Source organism: Ictalurus punctatus, chromosome 10, assembly GCF_001660625.3.
Source record: "Ictalurus punctatus breed USDA103 chromosome 10, Coco_2.0, whole genome shotgun sequence".
NCBI classification, from domain to species: Eukaryota; Metazoa; Chordata; class Actinopteri; order Siluriformes; family Ictaluridae; genus Ictalurus; species Ictalurus punctatus.
In genome coordinates, this window is record NC_030425.2 from 27,630,001 (window position 1) to 27,656,969 (window position 26,969).

General features: G+C 45.4%; 1 protein-coding gene across 9 annotated transcripts in view; it reads right to left on the reverse strand.

The window, feature by feature from the left end:
• The window catches only part of LOC108270982 (polyamine-modulated factor 1-binding protein 1), a 186,844-nt gene that overhangs the window by 63,120 nt on the left and 96,755 nt on the right, over nucleotides 1-26,969 (reverse strand). For 8 of the 9 annotated variants that reach the window (XR_001813781.3, XR_001813780.3, XM_017478086.3 and 5 more), the window contains 5 exons: nucleotides 18,188-18,238; nucleotides 15,679-15,762; nucleotides 13,666-13,812; nucleotides 7,027-7,182; nucleotides 5,258-5,332 (listed from right to left, as the gene is read on the reverse strand). Coding sequence is in view for 7 of the 9 variants with exons in the window: in XM_017478086.3 (XP_017333575.1) it covers nucleotides 5,258-5,332; nucleotides 7,027-7,182; nucleotides 13,666-13,812; nucleotides 15,679-15,762; nucleotides 18,188-18,238 (513 nt within the window). In the remaining 2 variants the exon portion in view is untranslated. The remainder of the gene's footprint in view (nucleotides 1-5,257; nucleotides 5,333-7,026; nucleotides 7,183-13,665; nucleotides 13,813-15,678; nucleotides 15,763-18,187; nucleotides 18,239-26,969) is intronic. The other variant, XM_017478093.3, reaches the window with a different exon arrangement.

The following is a 26,969-nucleotide window of genomic DNA, read 5'->3' on the forward strand; positions in this document are numbered from 1 at the left end:
GACTTCTCAGTTCTCCGAGCTCAAAGCCCATGTCCGCTTTAAGGACGGGAAGTAACGGGAAGCAGCGATCCTTTGAGTTGGGGTGTTAAACTTCGTTCACTATAGAAAACACTACCTGTACCTGCAATCTCGGAGGTCCTGGGGGATGATTTTCGTGTCTGGGTGAGCGTTGGCACGTTCCCCTGCCTGCAGAAGAAATAGTGCACGGGGTGGAGTCAGAAGCCAGAAGAAAATGGTGTGTAGGTGGAGCTGGTGTGTGTTTGATGTGATGTACACGATCGTGCGGGTTAAGGTTCGGGGGTCCGGCTTGTGGGAGGAGCTGTATCAGACACGACTCCGCCCCTTGAACGTTTGAAACGTGCAGGCTTTGGCGCTCAAACATCCCATGATTTGATTCCTTCGCTGCGTAATGTGTTTGAAAATGAAACGTGGCATGCGTTGATTCAAACACGTGCGTCTTATATGGTAAATAGGCGATATTTAAATATGCAAATGGACAGTATTAAACAACGAACAACAACAAGTCATTTTGAGTGTACGGCAAAAACGCAGCGAGTGGGTTAAGATCTACAATCTCTGCGTGCGCAGACGTGCGCCTGAGGAAATCTACTCGGTTGCCACAAAGTGGGCTGTGATTTCTATTCCCAACGTGCTTATCTGGCGCAAAAACAACAACAAAAAAAACCCAGTCGATTAAAAGCCAAGTGCGGCTTCCACTTGAGTAAAAGCGTGTGGCACAAAAAAACTTTGGACAGCGACCTATTAAAAGAGCTCTCTATATTCCTCGAGTGTATGTGTGTGAGTGAGTGTGAGTGAGCTTGTCTCAAAGGAGACGCTTTCCCTTTCTCTCTCTCTCTCTCTCTCACACACTCACACGCAAGCAGGAGAGAATCCATCTCAGAAAGCATGACACATCTCAAGAAAGAGAAAGGACGAGGCCGACTGCTCCTCCGCCGGTGCATTAAGTCTGTCCTCTGAAGACGAGGTGCTTTAAAACAAACCCTGTGGCTTAGATAATCAACGAGAGAGAAAAAAAAACAAAAAAAAAACCATGCACGCTGAACCAAAGACTCTTTCTATTCGCGTTTCATTCTGAAAAAGAGACGAGTAGAGAAGAAGAAGAATAGGAGGAAGAAGAAGAAAACTTCCACAGGTCACTGGTCTCTTTCCTCTGTCCTTTATTTTTAAGATGTTTCACGGGATCGTGTAAAACGCTACGGCGCCGTAACGTGCCGTGGACGTGAAATCCAAGCGCGTGTGTATCGGCGGGAAATCGAAATCGCCGCAGGTTCACCGGTCCGTGTATGCAAGCTAAGCTTTTCACCAGCCGACATATCGGTACAGGTTTAAAAACTGGGGAAACAAACAAACAAACAAACAAACAAAAAAACACACCACTATTTGCATCATATATACATAGATGAATATAATATAAGGTCTAAGGCAGCCTTATGTCTCTGGTCCTGTTCACGTTCACTGGAACACTTTAGTCCATAACTAAAGCTGGCTCAAGGTCAAACTAAACACCGTCATCATTTTATTTTGCATATAATAGATGCATTAATAAAGAAATAAATAAATAAACATATAAGGCGCGTTCACACACGCACACGCAAAAGCCGGTCCGGTTCCTATCGGTTTTTTTTTTCTCTCTCCTCTGCGGGAAATAAACACGCCTTTACGACCACGTTCTCCGGGCTGCAAATAACATATTGTGCCTCCTGCGCTGCGGTTGGAGCGACGGTGAGAAAGGCGAGAGGTGCAGAAGGAAAGGTAAAGAGAGACCTGTGAACGCTCGAGCAGGGCAGAGACGCGGAACCCGGTTCCGTCGCTGGTTCTGTGCGTCACGACTGCTCAGCTCCTGCTTCCTGTCCACCTACACTTATTCACTTTGGCTACTATTTGGAAGAGGGAAAAAAATTTTTTTAAATTCCCCCAGACCTACTCTTATAACACTCACACACACACAGACCTTGTCACATCAAAAGCAAAAGCCATACACATGAAAAGATGCAAGATGCACAACATGAGTGCCTAGAAGCTGCTCTCTTGCCATTATTCCCCTTCCTCTTTCCTTCTTTTCCAGAACCCAAACCGAGGCTGTCGTTCCACAAGTGGCCATTAGGTGTCTCTCTTTCACTGTGCATGACCAGCGGGGGCCCCTCCTCTCCCTGAAAAGCTTTGCCGTCTCCCCACATAATGTATACACCGTCATTTGAAAATGGCAGCTTTTTGAAAATTCACCTTGATTATCAGACATTAAAAGTGACTTCTCCGGCGCTGAGTGTCTGGCCGGGGAGGGGGGGATGGCTGCAGACAGCAGAACAATGCGGCGTGCTCGGCATCAACGCCTTAACGGGCTCTGCAGCCGCAGGAAGGGGAGGCGGCCCTTTGTTCTCTCCCACATCCAATTATTTTTAACGCGCGCCTCTTTTCACAACAAGAGAGAATTTAATTTTAATGCAATCTCGGGGAAAAAAAAAAAAAAAAAAAAAGGAAAAAACGGAGAAAAATAAAGCCTGCATCTATTTTTGAAGGCTGGACGAATGGGGGAGGAATTAATCAGGACAGTACTTACATAAAATAATGGCAAAACATAAAATGTTTACTCTGATCATTTAGGAACATGGCTAAAATGTAGTAAAATAAATAAATTAAAACAGGCAAAGGGGTTTGAAACTTAAACAAACAAATAAATAAACAAACAAACAAACAAGGCCTGGTTGTAAGGTACGTCTCCGAATATTTTTCTAATTGGACGAGCGCTCTATCTTGCTGTCAGAAAGGCAGTAAAAACGCGTGCGGTTCCCAGAAGACCGGAGCGGCTCCGCGGCCGGCCTTTTATTACTGCGACGTCGTGCGTCTGATATATGCGCCGGCTCTAACCTTTCATCGGAGCCCGCGACGCTCGCCGCCCGCAGCCGACGCACGCTCGTGTGCACCGGGGCGAACACGCGTACACGCCAGACGTGTGTCACCTGTGCAAGTAGCCCGATTCTCCTAAACGTAGCCTAAACGATCGTCGGAAATAGATCTGCGTGTAGCGTTCACGCCGGTAAAAACAGAGCATGGTTCTAAGCGGCAGAGCTCGCGTGGGCTTCCTGCTACACTTCGGATGTCGTATCGGAGGACAGGGAAAGCATGCGAGAGACGGGGAGAGAGGTTAAAATCCCTATTCGTTCCTGATTCTCTCTTGTCGCTGCTGTAGCCATCTTAGTTGCAGCACAGCCAATTTACTCTGCAGTATGAAATTATTGTTTCCCCCCGCCCCCCCTCCTTATCAGCACCGAGGCAGCTCCTAGAATAGTGAGAATTCACAATGAAAAGCCCTTCGTCTTTGTCCTCAGGACTAGTAAACACACACACACACACACACACACACACACACACACACACTAAATTAAATCCCCACTCCTAGGGTGTACGGCTAACTGCTGGTGTGTGTGTGTGTGCTCTGCAGCAAGGCAAAAGCAATTCTCTGGTGTTGGCGAAATTAAAGGGCAGAATCCAGCCTGTTTATGGCTCACGCGCCGCTCTCCTCTCAATCAAATGTTTTATTGGCAATCATTCGCCACGCGCTGGACCCTAACACTCCGAGGGGGTGGAGGTAGTAGGGGGATGCGTAGAGGAGCAGGTTCGACTATGAAGGGGTGGTGTATGGAGGGGTGCTGGGGGGGTTCAGCACAGAGGTACCCACTGCACCCCTATTACTGAAGCTATCAGACCCAATTACTCTCACATGGAGCTGGACTCTTCATTAACCCCCATAAAGGCCCCACTAGCTGGCTATTTCTGGGAGCTCCACTGGACGTGTGGACTCGGAGAAAGAAAAAAAAAAAACAAAAACAAAAAAAAAAACACACACACACACCGAGTCAGAAGAACCCCAAAGGCAGTGTACAGAGTTATTTTATATATATATATATATATATATATATATATATATATATATATATATATATATATATATATATATATATATATATATATATATATAATAAAGTAACCGAAATTGAGCCGGATCACAGTGTATTTGCTTAGAAGACCATGCTGGTTGTCATAGCAACGGCACAGGTAAAGATTATTCCCCCCCCCCCAACAACCCTGTCACATGTTTTACAAGTCCATAATGTCCAAAAACCTTTTTTCACAGGTGTTTTATTTCCTTACTAGACATTCTCCCTAATGATCGCATTATTTACATATAAATATAAATAAATAAAATGCGATCATTAGGGCGTCTGTATTGAGGATATTTTCCCCATGCCTGTGTGGTGGGTTTCCTCTGGGTCCACCAGTTTCCTCCCACTTCCAGAAATAAACGTGCTGGTAGTCGGAATGACGACTCGAACTTGCCCCTAGGTGTGAACGTGTGTGTGTGTGTGTGTGTGTGTGTGTGTGTGTGTGTGTGTGTTTTGAATTTCTTCTCAGTCACACCAAACAGAACTTGGAACCTACTTTAATCCGATTTGAAACCGCATACAAATGCACAAACGTGCCTTGAATCGTGCGTCTGATTAGAATATTTTTTTTTTGGCATCGGATTTTTACAAGCTTTTTCTACTCGAAACAGACGTGCCAGAAAAAAAGAGTCACATTTGTGCTGTCTGTCTCAAGAACCTGTTTCCATCAGTCACGGGTCCGGTACCGGCTTTTAATACCTCCTCAAGAGGAGGAACCAGGCTAATTCCTTCACGGAACGTCCGACACACACACACGCGTCTAATTATGTCGCTTTTCAGAATTTACACGTAAACCCTTAAAACCCTCACAAATCGTACGCCTTTCGTCCCGTCACGTTTTCCTCCACGACCGGCCGAACGTGAGGTTCGAAGTGGTACGTCATTTCTCCGCGGCCGATAAATAAGGATTTATTTTTCCGCGTTGGACGCAACCATGGAACCTCCGCAAGCTGTTGACGGAAACAAAGAGTTCCCTCGGCTCCCGTGTTTCTTTTTCCCCTCGCGAGACACGCCGGCGTCGTTTTTTTTTCTCCTCGATACACGCTACACTTCATGTCTGGTTCCGAAGTGCTACGTTGAGACCGCGCGGCTCGTCGCTACGCGCGCTATACGTTACGTGTGTGTCGTTTGGACGGACGTGTGCGGGTGGACTTTCGATCGAGCGTGAGAGGACCCCGGAGTTCTGGAAAGCCGCGGCGCTTTGGAGTCGTACGGGGGGGGGGGGGGGGGGGGGGGAGCGAAGGGAAGGAAGGAGGAAGAGAAAGACGGAGGCGAGACTTCGGAACGGCACGTACTTGCTGACTGACGCATTGGAGCTGCAGCTTCAGCCTGGACACCTCCTCCTGCAGCTGCTGGATCTGTTCGTCTGCCTGCACTCACACACGCACGCACACACACACACACACACAATCAGACCATTTCAAACACTGAATGTTGAATCATCAAACAAAAACATTTCCGAGGTGAGAGAATATCCAGAACAAAGATGGCGACTCTGAACAAATAAAGCGGGAGAGAAAATGGCTGCTCTGTTTGCTCATAATGAGAAGTGTAGATGAGGGAATAGAAATGGAGTGTGTGTGTGTGTGTGTGTGTGTGTGTGTGTGTGTGTGTGTCCGCTCTCGCATCAGGTCTCCCTGCTCTGTACTCTTCTCATGTCCGCTGTCAGTAATCTGCTCCTGAGCCAGCACTGCTGGGATTAAGAGCAGACAGGAGATAGAGGATATATGCATCATTAATGCACCGTGTGCACACACACACGCGCACACACGCAAAGTCAACAAAGGTGAATTTATACACATCACCTTGACTATAAAGAAAAATGAGGGACATGTATAAATAAATATGAGCCCGTAGCTGCCGTGTGCTCCAGTAATAAATGTAGGGATTCTGCTATGGTACATAGTTTTGTGACAAACAGGATGAACAATAATCCTTCCTCCACTTCTACATACACACACACACACACACACACACACACACACACTGAACAAACTTTCTGATGAGTAATAACACAGTGTCGGCTGTGGAAAATCAAGGCTATTCAGGCAGCGTGGCTGGAGCGGCTCTCCCGCAGGGCGGTAACGCAGGTCTTGCGCCGAGGGCCCGGAGCGAAGGGCTTATTTCAGGCTCGGATCCTCAGGCCACGCCGCACGCCCGGCGCTCGCCAAATTACAGCCGGACGCCGGGGTCGTGCTGAGTAGCGCAGATTAATGAAAATAAAATTGCTACCCGTGTACAAAATTGAAGGGCTGTGCTTCGGCCAGCTGCTTGGTAAAGCTGAAACGGAGGTGGCTAAAGAAACGAGGTGCAAATGAATCGAGCCTGGGGATAAAAGATAAGTGGCAGGTGTATACGCGTAGGAAGTAACTACCGTCCGGCTTAAATCCGAGCTAGTTTGATTTAAAAACAACACTTTCACACAATGAAGGATAATTCGAAAGGAAAGGAAAGGAAAGCCAGACATAAACATAGCATCTGTGAGCTTCGTCAGTGTGCACGAGAGTCATTTAAGATTTTTTCCGAAGGAATAAAACGCTCTGTTCTAAGAAAATAATCGCGTTGTTAAAAACCGATGATCGCAAGACATCGACGTGGATCATTTTCCCAAACCAGCGCCGTGTTTTATTCCTCTTAAACCTCAGCGACTGAGGCGGACTAAACCCGTTAGATTTATTTATTTCTGTATTATTCGAAGGAGGGAACATGTCGTACTTTTTATCCGTCTGTAGTTACGTTTTAACATCGTTGAACGTCGCGGGACGGGATCGTTCTTGTTCTCGCTTACTCCGCGCTACGGATTCATCTACCGGAATGACTCTGGAGTGACACAAAGGGAACTATGGGAATTATGTCGCGATGGAAAGTAATTTAACGTTTTCGCATCTTATCTTCAAAGTAGACGCCCTGTTCGCCGAGATGATATTTTAGTCCACGACGCCGATTTCAAACGTTGACTCGCGCACCTTCAGATCAAAAGGTTTTTAAAGATCGCGGGAAAGGTTCCGGTCGGGTGTCCACAAACTTTTGACCGGGAGTGTAGGTATGAAGTGACGGCTCCTACCCTCTTCAGGGCCGCCCGTTTCCCGTCCTGGCAGTCGCTGAGCCGGACCCGAGTGGCCGAGAGCTCTGCCTGAAGCTCCCTGAACTTCCTCTGAGTCTCCTGTTCTGCTTCACTTCCTCTCTGTATGGAGGACAGCTCAGCACTGAGCTTCTCAACCTGCAGGACACACAAACACACACAAACATGACACAGGTAAGGTACTTAGTATAGTACTGTTGTCTTTACTCTTCTTCTTCACCTGTATACTCTAATGATTTATAATCCCACTATCCGAAGAGGACGGGTTCCATTTTATTTTTCCCAACCCGGGCGCAGTCGAGAACACCTGGGAAATCTGAGGTCCGATTTAAGTGAGCTTGGATGTGATTGAAACATCATTTGCTTCAAGAGTCAAGGAAACAACCAACGTGATTGGATGAACTTAATATACCTGAATGTATCCGCGAAGGTACCTATTAACTCGAATTCGAGTACACAAGGATCGGATACTGGTCTTACTGCTTCATCAGACTGTAGCTCGGCGAGACTTTTTAAATCGCTCGTTCAATCTGGGTCGCGTTTAGAAAGACGACCACGCGATCACGCTTTATATGTTTGGTAGAAAAACACACAGCGGTGTAAGTGTACAAAGAAACAGGGTCCGGATCCAACACGTTATCGACAAGTGCGCTCGGACGTGCGGCTATAATATCCGATCGAATCGTCCGCTCTCGTTCTGCCCCTCTGGAACACCCCCTCTGCTTGAAATTCCACTCGTGAAGGCGCCCTCGATTTCAGCACGTGACGTCGTATGATGAGGTCAACGACGTTTCAGATAAATATTTCAGTAGTGTTTATTTGTGGTCATTCATCCTAGTTGGTTAAACTGAAAACACGAACCTTACGCTCTGCTGTTTTGGGAAAGTAAATACATCACGGACATTAAAGTGACAACTCTCAGCGCTAGGGATTATGGGCTTTCGGTGCTCAGCCGCGTAAGTGCCTTCTTATGTGCGCTATGACACCTTGCTTCATCGAGACAGGGTGAATTACCCGTTTTTGCGACATTCGTTCCAAGCAAGCTCGTTCAGACCAGTATTAACCTCTTCAAAACATTTTTGAGACGTATACAATCGGTATTCTGCGTATACACTACAGGGACAGAAGTTTGTGGACACCTGAGTATCACACCTATGTAGGGTTCTTCCCCCCAAACTGTTGGAAACACACAATTGTATTGAATGTCTTCGTATGCCGTTGAATTACAATCTCTCTTCACTGGAACCAAGAGGCCCAGACATGGTGTGTTGAGGTTGGAAAGAAGGCCAGAGCCCTGACCTCAACCCCACTGAACACCTGGAACCGGAGCCTCCTTACCGGACATCTGATGAATGCTCTTGCAGCTGAGTGAACACAAATCCCCGTAGCTACGCTCCAAAATCTAGTGGAAAAAGCCTTCGCAGAAGAGTGGCGGTTATAAAGTACATACAGGTGTGATGGCGAGGTGTCCACAAACTTTTGGCCATATACAGATAGGGCCGCAAATATTTGGACAGCGACGTTATTTTCATCATTTTGGCTCTGTACGCCACTATAATGGATTTGAAATGAAGCAACTGAGATGCAGTTGAACTGCAGACTTTCAGCTTTAATTCAAGGGTGTTGAACAAAAATATCAGATGAAACGTTTAGGAATTGCAACCATTTTTATACACAGTTCCCTTATTTCATAATCATAATTATGATTTTTTTTTTTTTTTTTTTTTCCATTTGTAATACTTTGTCCAGAATCCTTTGCAGGCGAAGACCGCTTGGAGCCCGGAACCCATGGACAACACCGAACGCTGGGTTTCCTCCTTTGTGATGCTTCGCAAGGCGTTAACTGCAGCCGTCTTCAGTTGTTGTATGTTCGTGGGTCTTTCCGCTTTATGTTTTGTCTTCAGCACATGAAAGGCATGCTCGATCGAGTTGAGACCCGGTGACTGACTTGGCCATTGCAGAATATTCCACTTCTGGGTTGTTTTCGCAGCACGTCTTGGGTCATTGTCCATCTGTAAAGTGAAGCGCCGTCCAATTAACTTCACTGAATTTGACTGAATCTGAGCAGACAATATATTCCTGTACACTTCAGAATTCATCCAGCTGTTTCTATCTTGCATCACATCATCAATAAACACTAGTGCCCCAGTGCCACTGGAAGCCATGCATGCCCACGTCATCACACTGCCTCCACCATGTTTTACAGATGACGTGGTACGCTTCGGCTCATGAGCCGTTCCAATCCGTCTCCATACTTTTTTCTTCTCATCATTCTGGTACAGGTTGATCATCTCTCCAAAGAATGCTTTTCCAGAACTGGTCTGGCTTTTTTTTTTTTTTAGATGTCTTTTGGCAAAGGTGAATCTCGGCCTTTCTATTCTTGATGCTTATGAATGGTTTGCACCTCGTGGTGAACCCTCTGTATTTGCTCTCGTGAAGTCTTCTCTTTACGATAGACTTGGATAATGATATGCCTACCTCCTGGAGAGTGTTCTTCACTTGGCTGGATGCTGTGAGAGCGGTTTTTCTTCATCCACCACTGTTGTCTTCCATGGACGTCCAGGCCCTTTTGCGTTGCAGAGCTCACCAGTGTGTTCTTTCTTTCCTCAGAATGTACCAAACTGTTGATTTTCGGCCACTCCTACGTTTACGGCATTCGGCAGACGCCCTTTCCGTCACATTTTATACAACTGAGCAGTTGAGGGTTAAGGGCCTTGCTCAAGGGCCCAGCAGTGGTAGCTCGGTAGTGCTGGGATCAGAACTCACGACCCTCCACTCAGGAGTCCACCGTCTTAACAACTGAGCTCCCACTGCCCACTCCTAATGTACCTGCTCTCTCCCTGGTGGATTTTTGCAGCCTAAGGATGGCCTGTTTCACTTGCATCGAGAGCAAGTGAACACCTATCCACACCCGTCAGTCAAATGGGCAATTACTTTTAGTCCCTTGAAAAAGACAGGGCTACATATTAAAGAGCCGTAATTCCTAAAACCCTTCCTCCAATATAACCGAGAATGCATTTAAACGAGAGGCGAGAGACCGCACTTTAATCCCATAATCCTTATCTAACTGTAACTTGAATACGTTTTGGTAGACAGCCAAAATAAAACTTGTGGCAGTGTCCAAATATATATGGACCTACGTCTAGTGTAAACAGTTGGCGTTTTTCAAAGTGAACCGATCAGGCTTAGCTTTCACGATAGACGATATAAACAGTATTACGCTTCAAAAGCAGCACTCATACCTCCTTTTCCATTCTATCTCGTTATTTATACGCGTCACGTGGACGGAACGGAAAAGAGAGAGCGTGCAGCGATATGCTCACAGCCTTAATGAGAACTGGACAGGTCATACCTGTGCTGAATTACTTTTCAGCCTCGTTCAGCACGGCACGCTCTCTCTCTCTCTCCTTGCTCGAGTCTGCCGTGACGCCTAGCGACAGGTGACATGGCTGTTTCCTGATGGACGCCGCCAAGCCGGCCTCTGATTGGTCAGCAGTTTTTTTGGGGTTTTTTTTTTTTTTTTTGGGGGGGGTTGTTGTTTTTTTTTTCCCATCAGGAAGGGAGGGTTGTAATATTCTTTGAGCTGCGGTGAAGCAAATCTTCGCCGGCTCCAGCGTCAGGCCGGGGGCATCGTCTTGTTTGTTCATGCATCAGACTGCCGACTGCTCGTGGATGAATTTTTTTTAGACGTACGTGCAAAATGACTCTTAATTCACAGGAGAACGTGCTACTTGTATGTTCACTGGTCTGTAAATATGTCTGGAAGACACGGGACATACTGTCTGCTCGTATTTTTCAGGGATTTTCAGGGATAATCCAGCTTTCCGGAACCTCCCGACATGTGTCGGAGAAAACTGTCAGCCCGACAGAGCAGGGGAGGATGTAAAATAAGCAAAAGACCCGCCATCCTGGCATCCATATTGGGAATTAGGATTAGCGTTCGATTCAGTGAGCCTGTATGAAGTAAAAACATCATGTGAAAGTGCGACATGGCCGGTCACATTCACATTAGGGATGCAGGCCTAAACGAATGTGAATATGTTATTCGGACTGAACAGATACTGTGTTCTAAACAAATATAAATATAGAAACTAAAAAAAGGTGCATTTTATTTTTATTATTTTTTTTACAGTGCCCTCCACTAATATTGGCACCCTTAGGAAATAGGAGCAAAAAAGGCTGTGAAAAATTGTCGTTATTGTTTATCCTTTTGATCATTTGTTTACAAAATTCACAAAAATACTCTGTTCTCATGGATATCAAACAATTGCAAAAATATATATAAATATAGGTGTGTCATAACTATTGGCACCATTTTAGTCAATACTTTGTGCTACCCCGCTTTGCCAAGATAACAGCTCTGAGTCTTCTCCTGTAACGCCTGATGAGGTTGGAGAATACATGGTGAGGGATCTGAGAGCGTTCCTCCGTACAGAATCTCTCCAGATCCTTCACATTTCGAGGTCCACGCTGGTGGACTCTCCTCTTCAGTTCACCCCACAGGTTTTCTATGGGGTTCAGGTCAGGGGACTGGGATGGTCAGGGCAGGAATTTGATTTTGTCGTCAGTAAACCATTTCTGTGTTGATTTTGATGATGTTTTGGATCATTGTTCTGCTGGAAGATCCGACCACGGCCCATTTGAATCTTTCCGGCAGAGGCAGTCAGGTTTTCATTTAATATCTGTTGATATTTGATGGAGTCCATGATGCCATGTATCCTAACAAAATGTCCAGGTCCTCTGGCAGAAAAACAGCCCCAGAACATTAAAGATCCACCTCCATATTTAACCGTGGGCATGAGGTACTTCTCCACATGGCTACCTCTCTGTGTGCTCCAAAACCACCTCTGTGTTTATTACCAAAAAGCTCTATTCTGGTTTCATCTGACCATAGAACCCGATCCCATTTGAAGTTCCAGTAGTGTCTGCACACTGAACACGCTCGAGTTTGTTTTTGGATGAGAGTAGAAGCTTTTTTCTCGAAACCCTTCCAAACAGCTTGTGGTGATGTCGGTGACTTCGGATTGTAGTTTTGGAGACTTTCTGACCCCAAGACACAACTAACTTCTGCAGTTCTCCAGCTGTGATCCTTGGAGACTTTTTATCCACTCGAACCGTCCTCTTCACAGCGCGTTGAGACGATATAGACACAACGTCCAATTCCAGGTCGATTCATAACATTTCCAGTCGACTGGAACTTCTTAATTATTGCCCTGATTCTTAATTATTGTGAAACTCAACAACCTTTTGCCGCACGTCACAGTTATATTCCTTGGTCTTACCCACTGTTATGACTGACTAAGGGAATTTGGCCTATGTGTTACTTCATATTTATACTCCTGTCAAACAGGAAGTCATGGTTGAACAATTTCCTGTTCCTAGTCACCCAGGTGTCAAAAAAAAAACCCCAAAATAATCAATGGGAATATACTTCACATATATTTTTCTCATATGAATTCATAGGGGTGCCAATAATTGTTGCACACATACATTTAACATAAGATGTATATATATATATATATATATATATATATATATATATATATATATATATTTTTTTTTTTTTGATAAACTTGTGTTGTGTTTGCAGTTGTTCGATATCCATGAGTATTTTGTGAATTTTTTGAACAAAAGATTAAACAATAAAGACAATTTTTCACAGCCTTCTTTGCTCACATTAACCGAGGGCGCCAATATTAGCGGAGGGCGCTGTAGTTGAAACTAGAGGTGTTACGTTCATTAACGCAACTGTGTAGCACTCATTCATCCTTAGTAACTTCCTGGTCAGGATCCCAGTGGTTTAAATTACGCTACTAGTTTGCTTAGACTATATTCTGGGAAACTGAGACGAACCCGATTTGTTAGGGATTCAGGTACAAAAATAATAACGGTGTAAGTGCGATTAAAAAAAAAAAAAAAAAAAAACAAGCACAGAAAACAGAAAACAGCCCTGGGCACATCTGTCCTTGATCCAATTATGAACTGGAGTGATGTAGCTGAGGTTGAGGAACTGTCAGAGCTAGAATTACTGAATAGAAAGAAAGAAAGAAACATCCTTCCATTTTAAACCGCACCCAACTCCAGTATAAACCCCAAAACACACACGGATATTTGGAGCACTAAACGGAGCTCACATACGTCAGTCAGAAGCATCAGTTCTTTCACTTGCAGTTCACGCTAATCCTGGAAGCACGTTAATGACGCGCTAACCTCTTGTAGCCGTCTCCACGATTACCGGACGTTCACGTTGCGATCTCGTTCGAATCCGTGTTTGTACTGACGATATCGCACACGTCACATTACGTCTCACGTCGTTCGGAAAATAATAAGCAGAGTACTGGGCCCAGACCTCGGTGACACAGACACGCTGAGCGCGTCATCTCCATATTGATCGCAACAATGATGACTGCAATTACAGTGAAAGCATGACAAGGTGAGAGCTCGTAAAAGTGGGGAAAAAAAATAAAATGACGCTATTTCAGGAACACGTCAATAATAAAGACGCGCATGATTGCACGCGGAGATTTCTGTTTATAAAAGAAAAGCGGCGAGAGAAAGAGAGAGAGAGAGAGAGGGATGGAGAAGGCCTGAGCAGCCTGGGCCTGGTCGTGATGGTCTTACCTGACCCTGCAGCTCTTGAGCGTTCCTCGTCGTGCTCTGGAGCTCGGTGCCGAGCTGCTGGAGGCGGTCGTGTCCTCTCCACAGCTCCTGCTGCTTCTCCTGCAGCTCCCTCTGCAGCTCCCACAGCCTCTGCTCCTGGACGTCCAGCTATTGAACGGTAAAAGGAGGCAGGGCGCAGAGGAAGAGAAAAATCAATCCACTACAAAGAGCCTCGCCTCTTCCGAAACCCTCCATGGATGTTATCCTAACGCACAAAAAAAAAAAACAAAAAAAAAAAACCACACACCGATCCTTCCTCTGTGCCTCATCCCTAACGTCACGTTTTTTTTTCCCCCCTCTGACTGAAATCTTCTCGCTGAATAACCAAACAAAAATCAATCCTTCTTAACCTGATGTGAAATCGGGCCGTTCTGCGTGCGTCGTTTACATCGAGACGTTTTTAAAAAATAAAAATAAATAAACGCTTTTCTGTGGGTTGCGACAAGACTATGAACGCAGTCAGGAAATTAGGAATCGGATATTAGGGAAAACTGGATACTCTGAAAAGCCGTCCGAAATCCGCAGCGAAAAAGTCGTCATTCGGATCAGGAAAGTTTAGTAAAGGCCCGCGGCATCGCATCGCTAAATAAATAATTAATCTTGTAATTAACACGTTATTGTCACCAGAGAGAGAGAGAGAGAGAGAGAGAGAGAGAGAGAGAGAGAGAGAGAGAGAGAGAGGGAGGAGAAGAGAAGGGAGGAGGACATCACTGAGAGAAGAAGGAAGGAAGGAAGGAAGGTGTACACAGACCCCATGGTACCAGTCCAATCCAGCATGACGGCAGATTGCTCTTTTTGCTCCAAGACAAAATGCAAAAACCGAGGCCCCGGGACAAATCCCAAAGATCAATTAATCAGCCGCGTTCATTAGAGGCCTGGGAGTAATCCACCAAATTCACCTCCACCACCTAACTCGAGCACGCCTCCTTCACCTCCTCCAGCACCGACTGCGCTCTTCCGAGGACGAGCGCGGCGAACGCGCCGTCTCTTTCCCAGGCTCCACTTTTTTGGCATCCCTCTCGAATACCTGAAGGATTCGAGAATTCAAAAAATGTGAGGGGAAGACGGATCTTTCTTTCGTCGGTTAATCCTTAAAAAAAAAAAAAAAAAAAAAAAGAAAGAAAGAGAGGAAAAAAAAAAAAGCCCAGTCTCATCCCTACGCTCTGGCTTTCGGTGTGTGATGCAAGCCGATAACCCGGCTCTTTCTTTCTTTGCCTTACAATCGCTCGCTCGCTCGCTCCATTCTCCCCTCCTAAACTGATCAATACTTCATTTAAATCGTGACATTAGCACACTACAAGTAGAAGAAGAAGAAAAGAAAAAAAAAACACGGAAAGAGAAGCAAAACGTCTCGTCTCGTGGTGAACGAAAGAAACGAGAAAGGGATTTCTTTATAGAGAAAAGTGAGAATATTTCTTTTGTGTGTGTGTGTGTGTGGGGGTTTTTTTTTTTTTTGGTTCAGACTTAAAAGCGAATGGTGAAACGGATGCAAAGCGCTCAGCGCGGTTTTGATTGGAACTCCCCGGCCGCTCCCTGATCAATACTGCATTTGAATCGTGATGGAGGGTCGCCATCACACCATCACCCCGATGTGGAAATGAAATGCAAACACAGCCGCGGCTGTAATCAGCACAAATTTCGGACGTTTACGGACGCCCGATTAAGCCCGGGCGAAAGATGCGCCGCTTACGTGGATCCTTATGTTTGTCCTGGCACTTCGGAGCATAATTGCACGATATAAATGCCCCCTCACGCATTCATTTATGCATGCGATTTACAACAGGCGCAATCAATACGGTAGGACGCAAAATGGCATTGTGCTCGAGCTCGGTCAGACGCGATCGCACACACGCGAGAGGAGGAAGAGAAGATTCTGTTTGGGGGTTATTTTTTTGGTACAAGTGAAACGGAGAATGATGATGGAGGAAAAGAGAGAGAGTAGGATGTGTTTGGTTATTAGTAGAGCGGATTTACCTGAGCACTCTGGGAATCGCGGGCCTGGTGAGACAGGAGCAGGTCTCGCTGGAGCTTCTGGATGCTCGCGTCACGATGCGTCAACTGCACGTTTGTTCCCCCAGTGCCAAAAATGTCGAGAAATGAAGCAAAGGAAAGACAGAGAGAAAACCAGAGATGAGCGAAAGAGAAGAAAAGAGAGAGAGAGAGAAAAAAAAAAAGTCATGTGGTCGTGTACTAGTGAGCGCCTGCACAATTGCCAAGCAAAGAGCAATTAAGTAGCCAGCTCTACTTATTGATCAGTTATTGACCATGGAGTGTGTGTGTGTGTGTGTGTGTGTGTGTGTGTGTGTGTGTGTGTGTGTGTGTGATGTGATGGAGGGAGATGTACAGGACAGGACAGGACGTTTTCTCTCTCTGGGCCTGTAACACTAAACGTGATTATTATCACCTCATTAGTGCTGCAGAACTACTGATTGTTGATGTATTTGTGGGTTTTAAGGGTTGAGTATTGACACGTCATTGAACAGCATTTATTCTGTCACGGTGTAGGGGTTAGTTATGCACTTTATTACTGCACAGTATTCATGCACTGTTATTACTACCATCTATCCATCCATCTATACTTCTATCCAACCATACATCCATCCATCCATCATACTTCTATCCAACCATACATCCATCTATCCATCCTTTATACTTCTATCCAACCATACATCCATCTATAGATCCATCTATACATCCATCTATACATATACCCAACCATACATCCATCCATCCATCATACTTCTATCCAACCATACATCCATCTATCCATCCTTTATACTTCTATCCAACCATACATCCATCTATCCATCCTTTATACTTCTATACAACCATACATCCATCTATACATATACCCAACCATACATCCATCTATACATATACCCAACCATACATCCATCTATCCATCCTTTATACTTCTATCCAACCATACATCCATCTATCCATCCTTTATACTTCTATACAACCATACATCCATCTATACATATACCCAACCATACATCCATCTATACATATACCCAACCATACATCCATCTATCCATCCTTTATACTTCTATCCAACTATACATCCATCTATAGATCCATCTATCCATCATACTTCTATCCAACCATACATCCATCTATCCATCCTTTATACTTCTATCCAACCATACATCCATCTATCCAGCCTTCTATCCATCCATCCATCCACCCATCCAATCATCCATCCATCCATCCAACTATCTATCCAACCATCTATCCACTCATCCATCCATTCATCTATCCATCCACTCATCCATCCATCCGTCTATCCATCCAACTATCTATCCACTCATCCATCCATTCATCCATCTATCCATTCATTCATCTATCCATTCATCCATCAATCTATCTATCCATCCATCCATCTATACATCAATCTATCAATCCATCCATCCATCTGTCCATATATACATCCATTCATCAATCCATCCATCTATCTATCCATTCTCCCTATCTTATGAGTGTCTTTTCTGTGGTTGGTCCCAAACTCTGGAACAGTTTCCCCTTCCACGCGAGGTCTGCTCTGTTTTTTTTTCTTTTCTTTTTTTAGCCATTTATAAAACGTATTTTGATTCATCATCTTATGATACTATTTAATGTGATGCTACACGATCTTATGTACACATGATGTTATATATTGCTAACAAAGTCCTTATTGTTCTACAAAGATGTTACACACAGCCATTTAAAATGTCTAATCAAATCAGCAGTGCAGCCACATTCCTTTTCTCCAACAAAATCATTTGCACAGAAAAGTCTTTATTACACCATACTTCTGCTCAAAAAGTTACTTCGGATCGGTGATGACTCTCGGTCGCTTTGTAGACGGTGGTCCATTTACTCTTCTAGCCCAACCCCTGGTTGCCTCTCCCACGAGGTCATTACTTAAACTGATCTTTCGACAAGATCACCCTGAACATATATTCCGATCAAAATAATCACTCGTGGATGCGTTTATTGTTAACTGGTGCCTGTAATTCTGGAGAACTCTCTAGAACACTACACAGGGGGTGCTCTCCAGGACCTGAATTTGATTCGATTCGGAATCTTGACACCCTGGTTTAAACGATCACGTACTGTTTAGTCATGAATTTAACACCGACAGACAGAAAGCCCATTTGAGAGCGTAATTTGGACTGAATCGTCTATGCAATACTAACTGGCGCGTATTAGCTTCGGGTGCTTTCACGTTTGGCTCGAACACTGGAGTTGCTTTATAACATTATGCCTTTACTGAAATTTGGTTAGATAATAATGATATTTCCATGCATCTAAAAGGCATCGTCTATTCCACTGATTGTGAAACTTGAAACAGGAAGTGAACTTGCAAACTTTAGTCAAAGATATTATCTGATGATCAGAGCCCTGAAAGCATATAGCACCTGAGCTTCGTTCAAGCCACCCCTAGACTCTAGGTGGACTAGCTTCGTGTCAGAAAACTAAGTGCGTGTGTGTGGTGTGCTACCTCACTCTTCAAGAGTTCTAGTCCTCTCGCCGCGGTTTGATCGCCGGACACCTAAAGAGCAACAAAGAAAGTCAGGAAAACGCTGTGAAGAACAACGTTCTTCGACTGCAGGACAAAGCAACTGGAATCGGCGTCAATCTGTTCCCACTGCATGGGGTTTAGGAATAAAGTGTGATGAATGGAGCCCAAAGTCTGCAGTCGTATAGGCGTGTGCGATTAGAGACGGCTTGTTTCGTCCTTCACGTCCTAGGCCGCGAGTAATCAGGAAGCGCGACCCGATCAGCCTGACGGCGTTGAGTATTTTAAGTTTTGATAAATGGACAAGCGTTTGTTTTTAGATCAGACCTCATTGAGACACTTTTAAAAAAAAAATAAAAATCTTTCATTTGATTTGTATGAACATGAAAACCTTCTATGTTTTGCAACTCCTTCGGTTCCAAGCGCTCGATTATATATTATATATATATATACATTTTTACAATTTTTATTAATCAGAATTGGTTCATTGTGAGCCCTGAGAGTTAAAAGTCCATTAACACAAGCGCAGAGGCCACCTGGTCCCTACGCCGCGCTCGCGGCCCTACATTAACATCTCCGGAGAACAGTTGGGTAATACTGATTGCTTCTTGCCCTGCTCACAACGGCAGCCGTAGCGCCAGTCGCCCTGCTTCGGTCTCAAGGACGTTCGAACAGCACGCAATCAGGAGGTGAGCCTGCAGCACAGCACTCCGGTTAAGGTGAGGAACGCGTGTCGGAAACGTGGATTTCGGAAAAGACGGCCGGGTGATACGACGACCGCTGTGCTCGCTAGCGACGGAGAAAACAGAAGCGCGATACTGATATTTCCCAGAACGGCGGACGTGATGATGAAAGGTGCGGTGGGGAAAAAAGAAGGGGGGTGGGAGGGGGGGTAGAGAAATAAAAAAAAAAATAAATAAATAAATAAAAAAATGGCAGCGAGGCGATTGCTCATTCCGAGCAGCTTCAAAACAACCTCGCCTCATCAGAAGGACACCTTTAATATTCGGACTTTTCACGTCACTCCCGGATAAATCCCTAGCAACCACCATGGCAACACACACCGACTCCGACGTGAAGTGCATGGCAAGATCCACGCGCCACGAGAAAGAGGACTAAAGTAAAGGGGGAGAGAAAGGTGAGGGAAGTACACGACGGAGATACAATCCGAAAGAGAGGACGCGATGCGTTCGCGAAAATGGAAGAAAGAAAGATGTCGGAGATCGCATGCTAAACACGACATGATGTCTAAGTCTGGACATTGACCTCTTCTCTAGATCGCTAATGCCAAAATTACTTACAAATCAGACATTTCTCTCCTTTTTTTTTATTATTATTATTATTTTTTTTATTATAGGTCCCCATCCTTCTAAATCCACCCGAGAGCTTGTGGAGAGAAGTAATGACCTCTATGTGAGCCCTGGAAATTTCTGAATTTCACCCCTTTGCATCTGCTTTCCTAGTCTTGGGGACTGTGGCTCGAAAAGCTGATGAGTTCAGTCAAACTTCATTAAGTTTATAGCTGAGGCCCAGTACTCCCTGGTGGCAGGGCTCAGAGGAATGAGCGCATCGCTTGGCAGACTGCGCTATACTGCCCTGTCACACAGGTGGTGGTGGGGATATAGAGGAGGGCTCTATCTCTGTCACTACTCCCCCCTTCCCTCCATCCGTAGCGCTCTCTGTCTCTCTTCTCTTACGCTCTCTTTTTTCCCCTCGTGAGGATCGGCGGGCCGAAGGGTCTCGAGTCTGTTCATCATTTTGCGATTGAGCTGCAATAAATCCAGGGGAAATACATTTATGAATTCATTCATGTGGCTGGGAAATCCATCTCGGGCTGCTGTCATGTGCAAGAGGGGAGAGGGAGGACGCAAAAAAAAAAAAAAAAAAAAGGGGGGGGGGGGGGGGCTCAGGAAGGTTATGTCCGTCGCTGCGGTCGGCCATTTTCTCCCTCCGTGGCCATTTGCAGAAGCTCCGTCATGAGCTCATTAAGGCTCGGCGTGCTAGGAGACGACAGTTTACTCCTTTCGGAAATGAAACGTGGGATCGAATACTCAACAAGACGTGAGCAGTTAGTTTGTACGGATACTTTTTGTCGTTTTTAAAACCGTTCAAAAGTCGCAAATCCTTCGCGGTCGACGGCCGCCTGAAGTCCGGAACCCGTGGGCATCACCGGACGCTGGGGTTAGAGTTTTTTCCCCTCTCTCTAGTGATGCTCAGCCAGGCTTCCCTTCGGCATGTGAAACGCGGCTTAATTTGATCAGGTCAGGTGATTGACTTGACCAATGCGGAACTTTCCTCTCCATAAAACCTTGGAAGGCTTTCGGGTCATTGTCCATCCGGAGTGTGAAGAGCCGTGCGATGGGTTCGGTTGAATCTGAGCAGATAATATAGGGTCGATACACGTCAGAATTCATCCTGCTGCTTTTGTCGGCGGTCACATCATCGATAAATACGGGGGGGGGGGGGGAGGGGGTGGCCAGACGTTCCATCGGCAGCCGTACACGCCCATGGCGTCAGATGAGGTGCTGTCAGTTCCTTCCCTTCTCCAGACCCTTCTATTCTGATCATTCCGGTACAAGTTGATCTGTTGTTCAAGAACTGTGTGAGCTTTCAGATGCTTTTTTTTTGGCAAATCTGCTCTTCCTGTTTTTGAGGCTTACCAATCACTTACATCTTGTTGTAAACCCTACACGGGTACGTCTTGGAGGGTGTTCTTGATCTGGCCGACTGTTGTAAAGGTTGTTTTTTTTTTTTTTTCCCCCTCAGGGAAATAATTCTTCAGTCTTTCACCACAATTGTTTCCCATGGGTTTTCTGGGATATGTTCACGTCCCTGAGCTCACCGAAGCATCCTTTCTTTTTAAGGATGTACCAAAATAGGTGATTTGGTCACACCTAATGTTTCTGGGATCTCTCTGATGGGCTTGTTTTGATTTTATTAGCCTGATGATGGCTTGCTTCACAGACAGTAGTGAGAGCTCTTTGGAGTCCATTTTGAGTTAACGGTAACAGATTCCATATGCAAATGGAAATCACACTTGGAATCAACTCTAGATCGCATATCCGCTTAGTTCTAAGTAAAACGATGAGGGAATAACAGACGTCTGGCCTTGGAACAGCTAAGCAGCCGACTGTCTAAATTACTTCTGGTCCAGTAAGGAGTAAGGAGACCGCATATTTTTAAAAAATAAATAAATAAATAAAATGTAAAAAGTGCTGTAATTCCTACACCGTTCACCCGGTCTGGAAAATAATAATAATAATAATAAAAATCTGCATTTTGAGCTCATATTCATTATTCCATAATATTAATAAAGGAGAATGGTCATAATGCTGTGGTGCATTCACATGACCTCACCACTTAGAACTCTGAATAACAATATAAACTGATTTGCACTGCTTCCAAATTGTTCTCACCCATGACGGAAACAGATCTCCAATACCTTCTAAAACCTAATTTAAGCATTTTAAGATCACAAATATGACTCTCGGGTGCGGGGGGGGGGGGGGGGTCTGTGGGCCGTCTGGCGGGTATTTACAATGGGTTTGAGGCAGGGCTATGCTGGGAACGGCTCTTAAAGGGCTCTGGCTCCAGCGGATCTGACGGACGAGGCTGCCGAGGCCACCATAAATGGATTTCTTATTTCGATCCCAATATAACTTTATAAAAAAAAATAAATAAAAAAAAACGTTGGTGTGAGAGGACAGGACAATACTCGTGCGTCTTTTGTGGTATCTCAGCATGGGGCTTTTACAGAAATCACCATGACAAACGCCAGGCCAAGAACCCACCGAGATGCACATATCAGAGCTTACATTACCGGTGTGGGGAGGAGCTCTGACCCTAAAGCCTTCTCCGGTTTGACCCCTGGAACGTTCCCCTGGAACGGCAGGGCCGAGAAATGAAATCTTTAAAAATCCAAAAAGAATTTGTTTCGCGGGCGTGGTAGGACGAGGGAAAGTGCTCAAACGTAAAACACCTGAGCTGTAGAAAGTGCTGCGTTAGTTATTCGAGCTCATCCGTAGCTCGGCCCGACATCTGGACTCGAGGGATCTTAACACCAATCCATAAGAGTGTGTGTGATAAGTAACCTGGGGTATGTAGGAGCATTTTAAAGACCAGAATCTTGAGCCTTGTACAACTGACCACATTTACTTAGACTCTACACACCCTAATCGATAGAGTGTATGGAGGTAAAGACTTCAAGAAACCAGAGTCCAGCACTGTTCACCATCTACATTAATGAGCTAGCAGTCAATTGGACTGAGTCTACAGAGGGGTACATCAGCACCTAGTCCTCCTGGCACTGTGTTAAAATGTGACACTGCCACCTAGTGCACAAACGGTATATCGCAAATATGTAAACGTTACGAGTCAGCTGTAGCTGTCAGTAGCTAGTCCGTTGTTCTTTGGGGATTAATTCAATATGAACAAAGTCAGGAATGCTTGCAAAACTGAAGTCGGGACCTCATTTTAAATTCTAGAAACTACGCACGTAACCCCGATGAACACCACGTCGTTTCACGTCCTTGATTTACACCCTCGTCGATATTTTGCGAGCGAAGTCAGACAGCTCCGTGGAGGGACTACGGAATAAGCCGAGATACAGTACAATTTATTTCTGTTCAATTTAAAGCTGCAGACACCGCGTTTATACGTCGGACATTTTCTGCGTACGGCTCGAGAGCCGCCGCGATAGCCGGACTCGGTTTGTGACCCTCGATACGATCGTCCCGAGCCTAACCGTCGGTAGCACGTGCGTGTGCAACAAGCGAGGTACTCCGTGAATTCTAGTCCGGACTGCGGTCCGACTGGCGAAGAACCCGGATACCTTTAGATACCTGCGATAATTGAAAGGCATAACCGACTCGATCTTTTTTTAAACCGCTGTGAGTCTCTTAGCCAAGCTGGAACACGGCCATCTACAGACCGACCGGGAGAGTCTGGCATTTCTAGGGGCAGCGCTAAATCGAATTAGCCGACGCGATGTTAATTCCGAGCAGCGTCTCATTAAAGCGGATCAAGAAAAAAGAAAAAAGATCATCGGCGCTGAGGACTCGTGTCCTTTGGCGTAATCGAATAAAACGACGTTTCGTTTGTTTTAATCACGTTTAAGCAGCGGGGAAGGGGGAGACGTGTCCGAACGCACGGATCTCTTCGGGTCAGGGTTGGCTACTGTACTTCAAATCAGGAACACGTCCCTTCATTAGCTCCAGACGTTTATCCTGTCTTAATGGCTAAACTCGACATTTCCAAACGCGTAAGAGACTGCTCTGTATCGGCGAGGACTTCGATCGATTGCTCGCGGTACGTTTACAGGGCAACCTGGGATGGCAGCCATAGATTTGCAAGTGCGTATATTTTTGCTTCGAGAGGCTCTTTCGAGCATAATTTCGCTTGGGCAGACATTTATGATGTGTATTTATGTATTATATGCGCATTCACGGTGTGTAAATTATTTATATCGTGCTGTAAATGTGAAGGGAGCTGAAACGGTGAGTTTCGAGTCTGTGAGAGCATTAAATTTGTGGAAACTCATCACATTTTTTTTTTTTTTAGCCACATGTATGTAAAAACAACAATAACAAAAACAAAAACAGGGGGATTAAGGTACTCTAGAACGAAATGATTCACTGTTTATCAGCGGAATGACGGCCTGGACCGGGCCAGTGAGTCCGATATCGGGCGTCCCATCTCCATGAGCGTTTCTAAGTGTCTGGGTTCTCGATTATCTCCCTGACATTCTAGCACCTTCTCCCGCCACATACTGCGATGTATTAACATATTGAAATGAGGCGGCTGTCCGGGTCGCCCTACGTTCCTTTCCGCGTCTCTCCGTCCCTCGCTCCTTCCCTCCGCCCTGCCTGCTGCTAATCAGTGACCGAAAGCCCTGTGCACCGCATACATTAGCATTCATCGCCGCTCCTCAGCCCTCCTCCGGTTCCTCGCCGCCGACAAACAAAAAGGTTGCGCCTCACGCTTCTGGTCTTTTCTCCGCGTCTCGCACGTCTCCGTGCCGTCTCGTGTCGCGTTTGAGAATTTCCCCTCTCTTATCTGCCGCAAAACAGGCGAGACAAATGCTTTAACGTGGGCGGCCGGTGTGGCGGCGGAGACCGGCGGATAAATCGTAGATGAGCCATAGTGTGAGCGCTGTTAACATAATCCCCGCATTCTCACCTCGCCGACGTCACGAGCTGCTAACTCCCGTGTTGTTCATCAAATATCGAAGCACGTACAATTAGACAAGGCTGAGTGTGTGCTGCATGTATGCGGGAGACGTATGATATACTGCATTACATGCTGATGCAAAGATCTGCGCTTTTAATCAGAGCCGTGTCCGGGTGGTGCCATGAACGGACGGGGGAGGGGGTGGCGGTTATTGAAGAATTTGCGCGTGAGCGATAAAGGGTGATCACGTGTGTATTAAAGACCGTCGGTATAAAATGCTGACGTACAGCATATTCCTTTCACTCTTCCTCCACTCGCCTCCTTTGTGATCACCGGGCAATTACTGGAAAGAAAAAAAGAAATAAAAGCGCAGCATCGCTTCGTTCTTGTCCTCCCTAGCTTTAATTGCTTAATGCATCCTTCACCGTCGCCCCACTCCCTCCACGCTCTCTCGGTCTACAGTGGCTGCTTCTCGGTAATTAAACCCGAACCTGCGAGTGAAGAAACAGCACGAGCACACATACAGTCCACAATACGGACACGGGCACGCTCTCCTGCTATCTGCACACCACGGCGCGCGGTCACAGGTCTCGCATGACGTGACGACACTTTTTATTTCATCCAAAAAAAAAAAAAGTGAGAAACACCTCCTCATAGAACGTGTCTTTACATAGTACCGTTAACGTTTCCAGTTCAATCGATGCATTTCTCTTCCAAAGTATACGCCGTTTCCCAGTCGATGGCGGACGACGTTAAACGCACGTAAAGCGACGCCGCTAGCTTTAGCGGAATACCCAGAGGTGGAATCGTCTCCGCAGGCGAATTTTACTCGCGCGATCCACAAAAAAAATATAAAAAAATCGGCGTAGTAAGTTGTTATCGTGGCTATGGCTGGTGGCGACATAAACATTTAAGGAGCGCAGTGACGCACAAAGGCAACACATAGCAATCGTGCCTTGATTTAACGTGTATTTACTAAAGAACTGCGGAAAGTTCCACGATGGCGCAACCGTTATCTGCATCGAGTGTTTTCATTTCATGTTGGACTACTTTGTGCGACACCGTGGCTCGCGGGAGAGAAGATTTTACTGTATGTCGTCAAAACAAATGAAAATGGCCGCAATGAGACCGCGAGCACGGATACCGAGAGATGCCGCGGCCACCTCGTGACCGTATCAGTCTGTCCCCTGTCAATCAGAGCGACTCTAGCCCGTGTATGCGGAAGAGGGCGGATAGTTCGACTTTCTTCAGTCGAAGTGCAGCTCGAAAAGTATCGAGTGCTTCAGGGAGGACGTGATCTTGTAGATCAACCAAGAAGTTAGCATCACCCTGGTTCCCTCGACAAAACGCCCGCAGGATTCTTCCACTGGCTTTTGGTTTATTGCAGAGGATAATCTCTGTGACCAACAAAAGTTTATGATTCTTACACGTTTTTGTTCATCGGGATAATCTTCACAACTTTCATTCATTTTGAAGCCTAAATACAGTCGGCAGAAGTGAAAAGCTAAAGTCTATAAACGAACAGCACCACGGCCGCATGACTTCAACGTCACCACCGCTACGCTTCCGACAACACTCTCAAACTTTATTTAAAAAATAAATAAATACATGTTCCGTGATAAGGATCCACTGGGGTTAGGGTTAGGAATCCGCCCCAAACTGGAGGAATCCGCCCCAAACTTTTTTGGGAATGTGTCCATGTTGCATTATTTTGCTTTAATTTATTTATTCATTTTCATATGATTCATTTACATGTGATTCATTTACATGCAATTCATATTTATGTGATTCATTTACATGCGATTCATTTTCATGTGATTCATTTACCTTCTCTCTTCTCTCCTCCCTAATTTAACAAAATTAAAAGTACCAGAAAAAAGTACCCCCCCCCCCCCCCCGCTTCATCATGGCTACTCAATAACTGTCGGTGGTTATATAAATATTATAAAACAGGCACAAAAATTTAAGTGGGAAGTGTCTAACTCCATAAAGTATACAATAAAGGGATGCCATTTATATAAAAAAATAAAATAAAATAAATAAAATAAATAAATAAATAAATAATTCATCTAAGTTAGGAGCGTACACAGTACCTGTCTTTGCATTAGAGTACCTATGTTGCGTTATTTTGGAGGAGCGCATGTATAAATACAACCAGGCTGTAGTAAATGAGGTTTCTTGATGACGTTTCATGTCCCCGTCAACCTCTGTAGTCCCATTCAGCCTCGTTAGCGAGCGCCTTTTTCAACACACGTATAAGATTAACGAAATCTCGAGTGGGATATCGCCAATGTATTTCACGTTGTAGAATAAAACGTGAAAATATCATGAGCTTGTATTAACCAAAGACCTTATTTCAGGCATTTAACCAGAAACCCATTCAAAGAACCCCATCGACTCCGGGACGATGGAACCGGAAGTGCAGAGACGCCAACTCGTTTCCGGGCTGTAGGACTCGTTCCTGCAGCGCTCTATTGGTGTCTCGGAGGAAGCGTGTTCTAGCCTTCACTACCCTTCCCCGTATGGTGGATGTTAGGAGAGCTAGCTAGCTCACGGGTGGGAAATGGTATATGACCAAATTGAGAGAAATTACGGC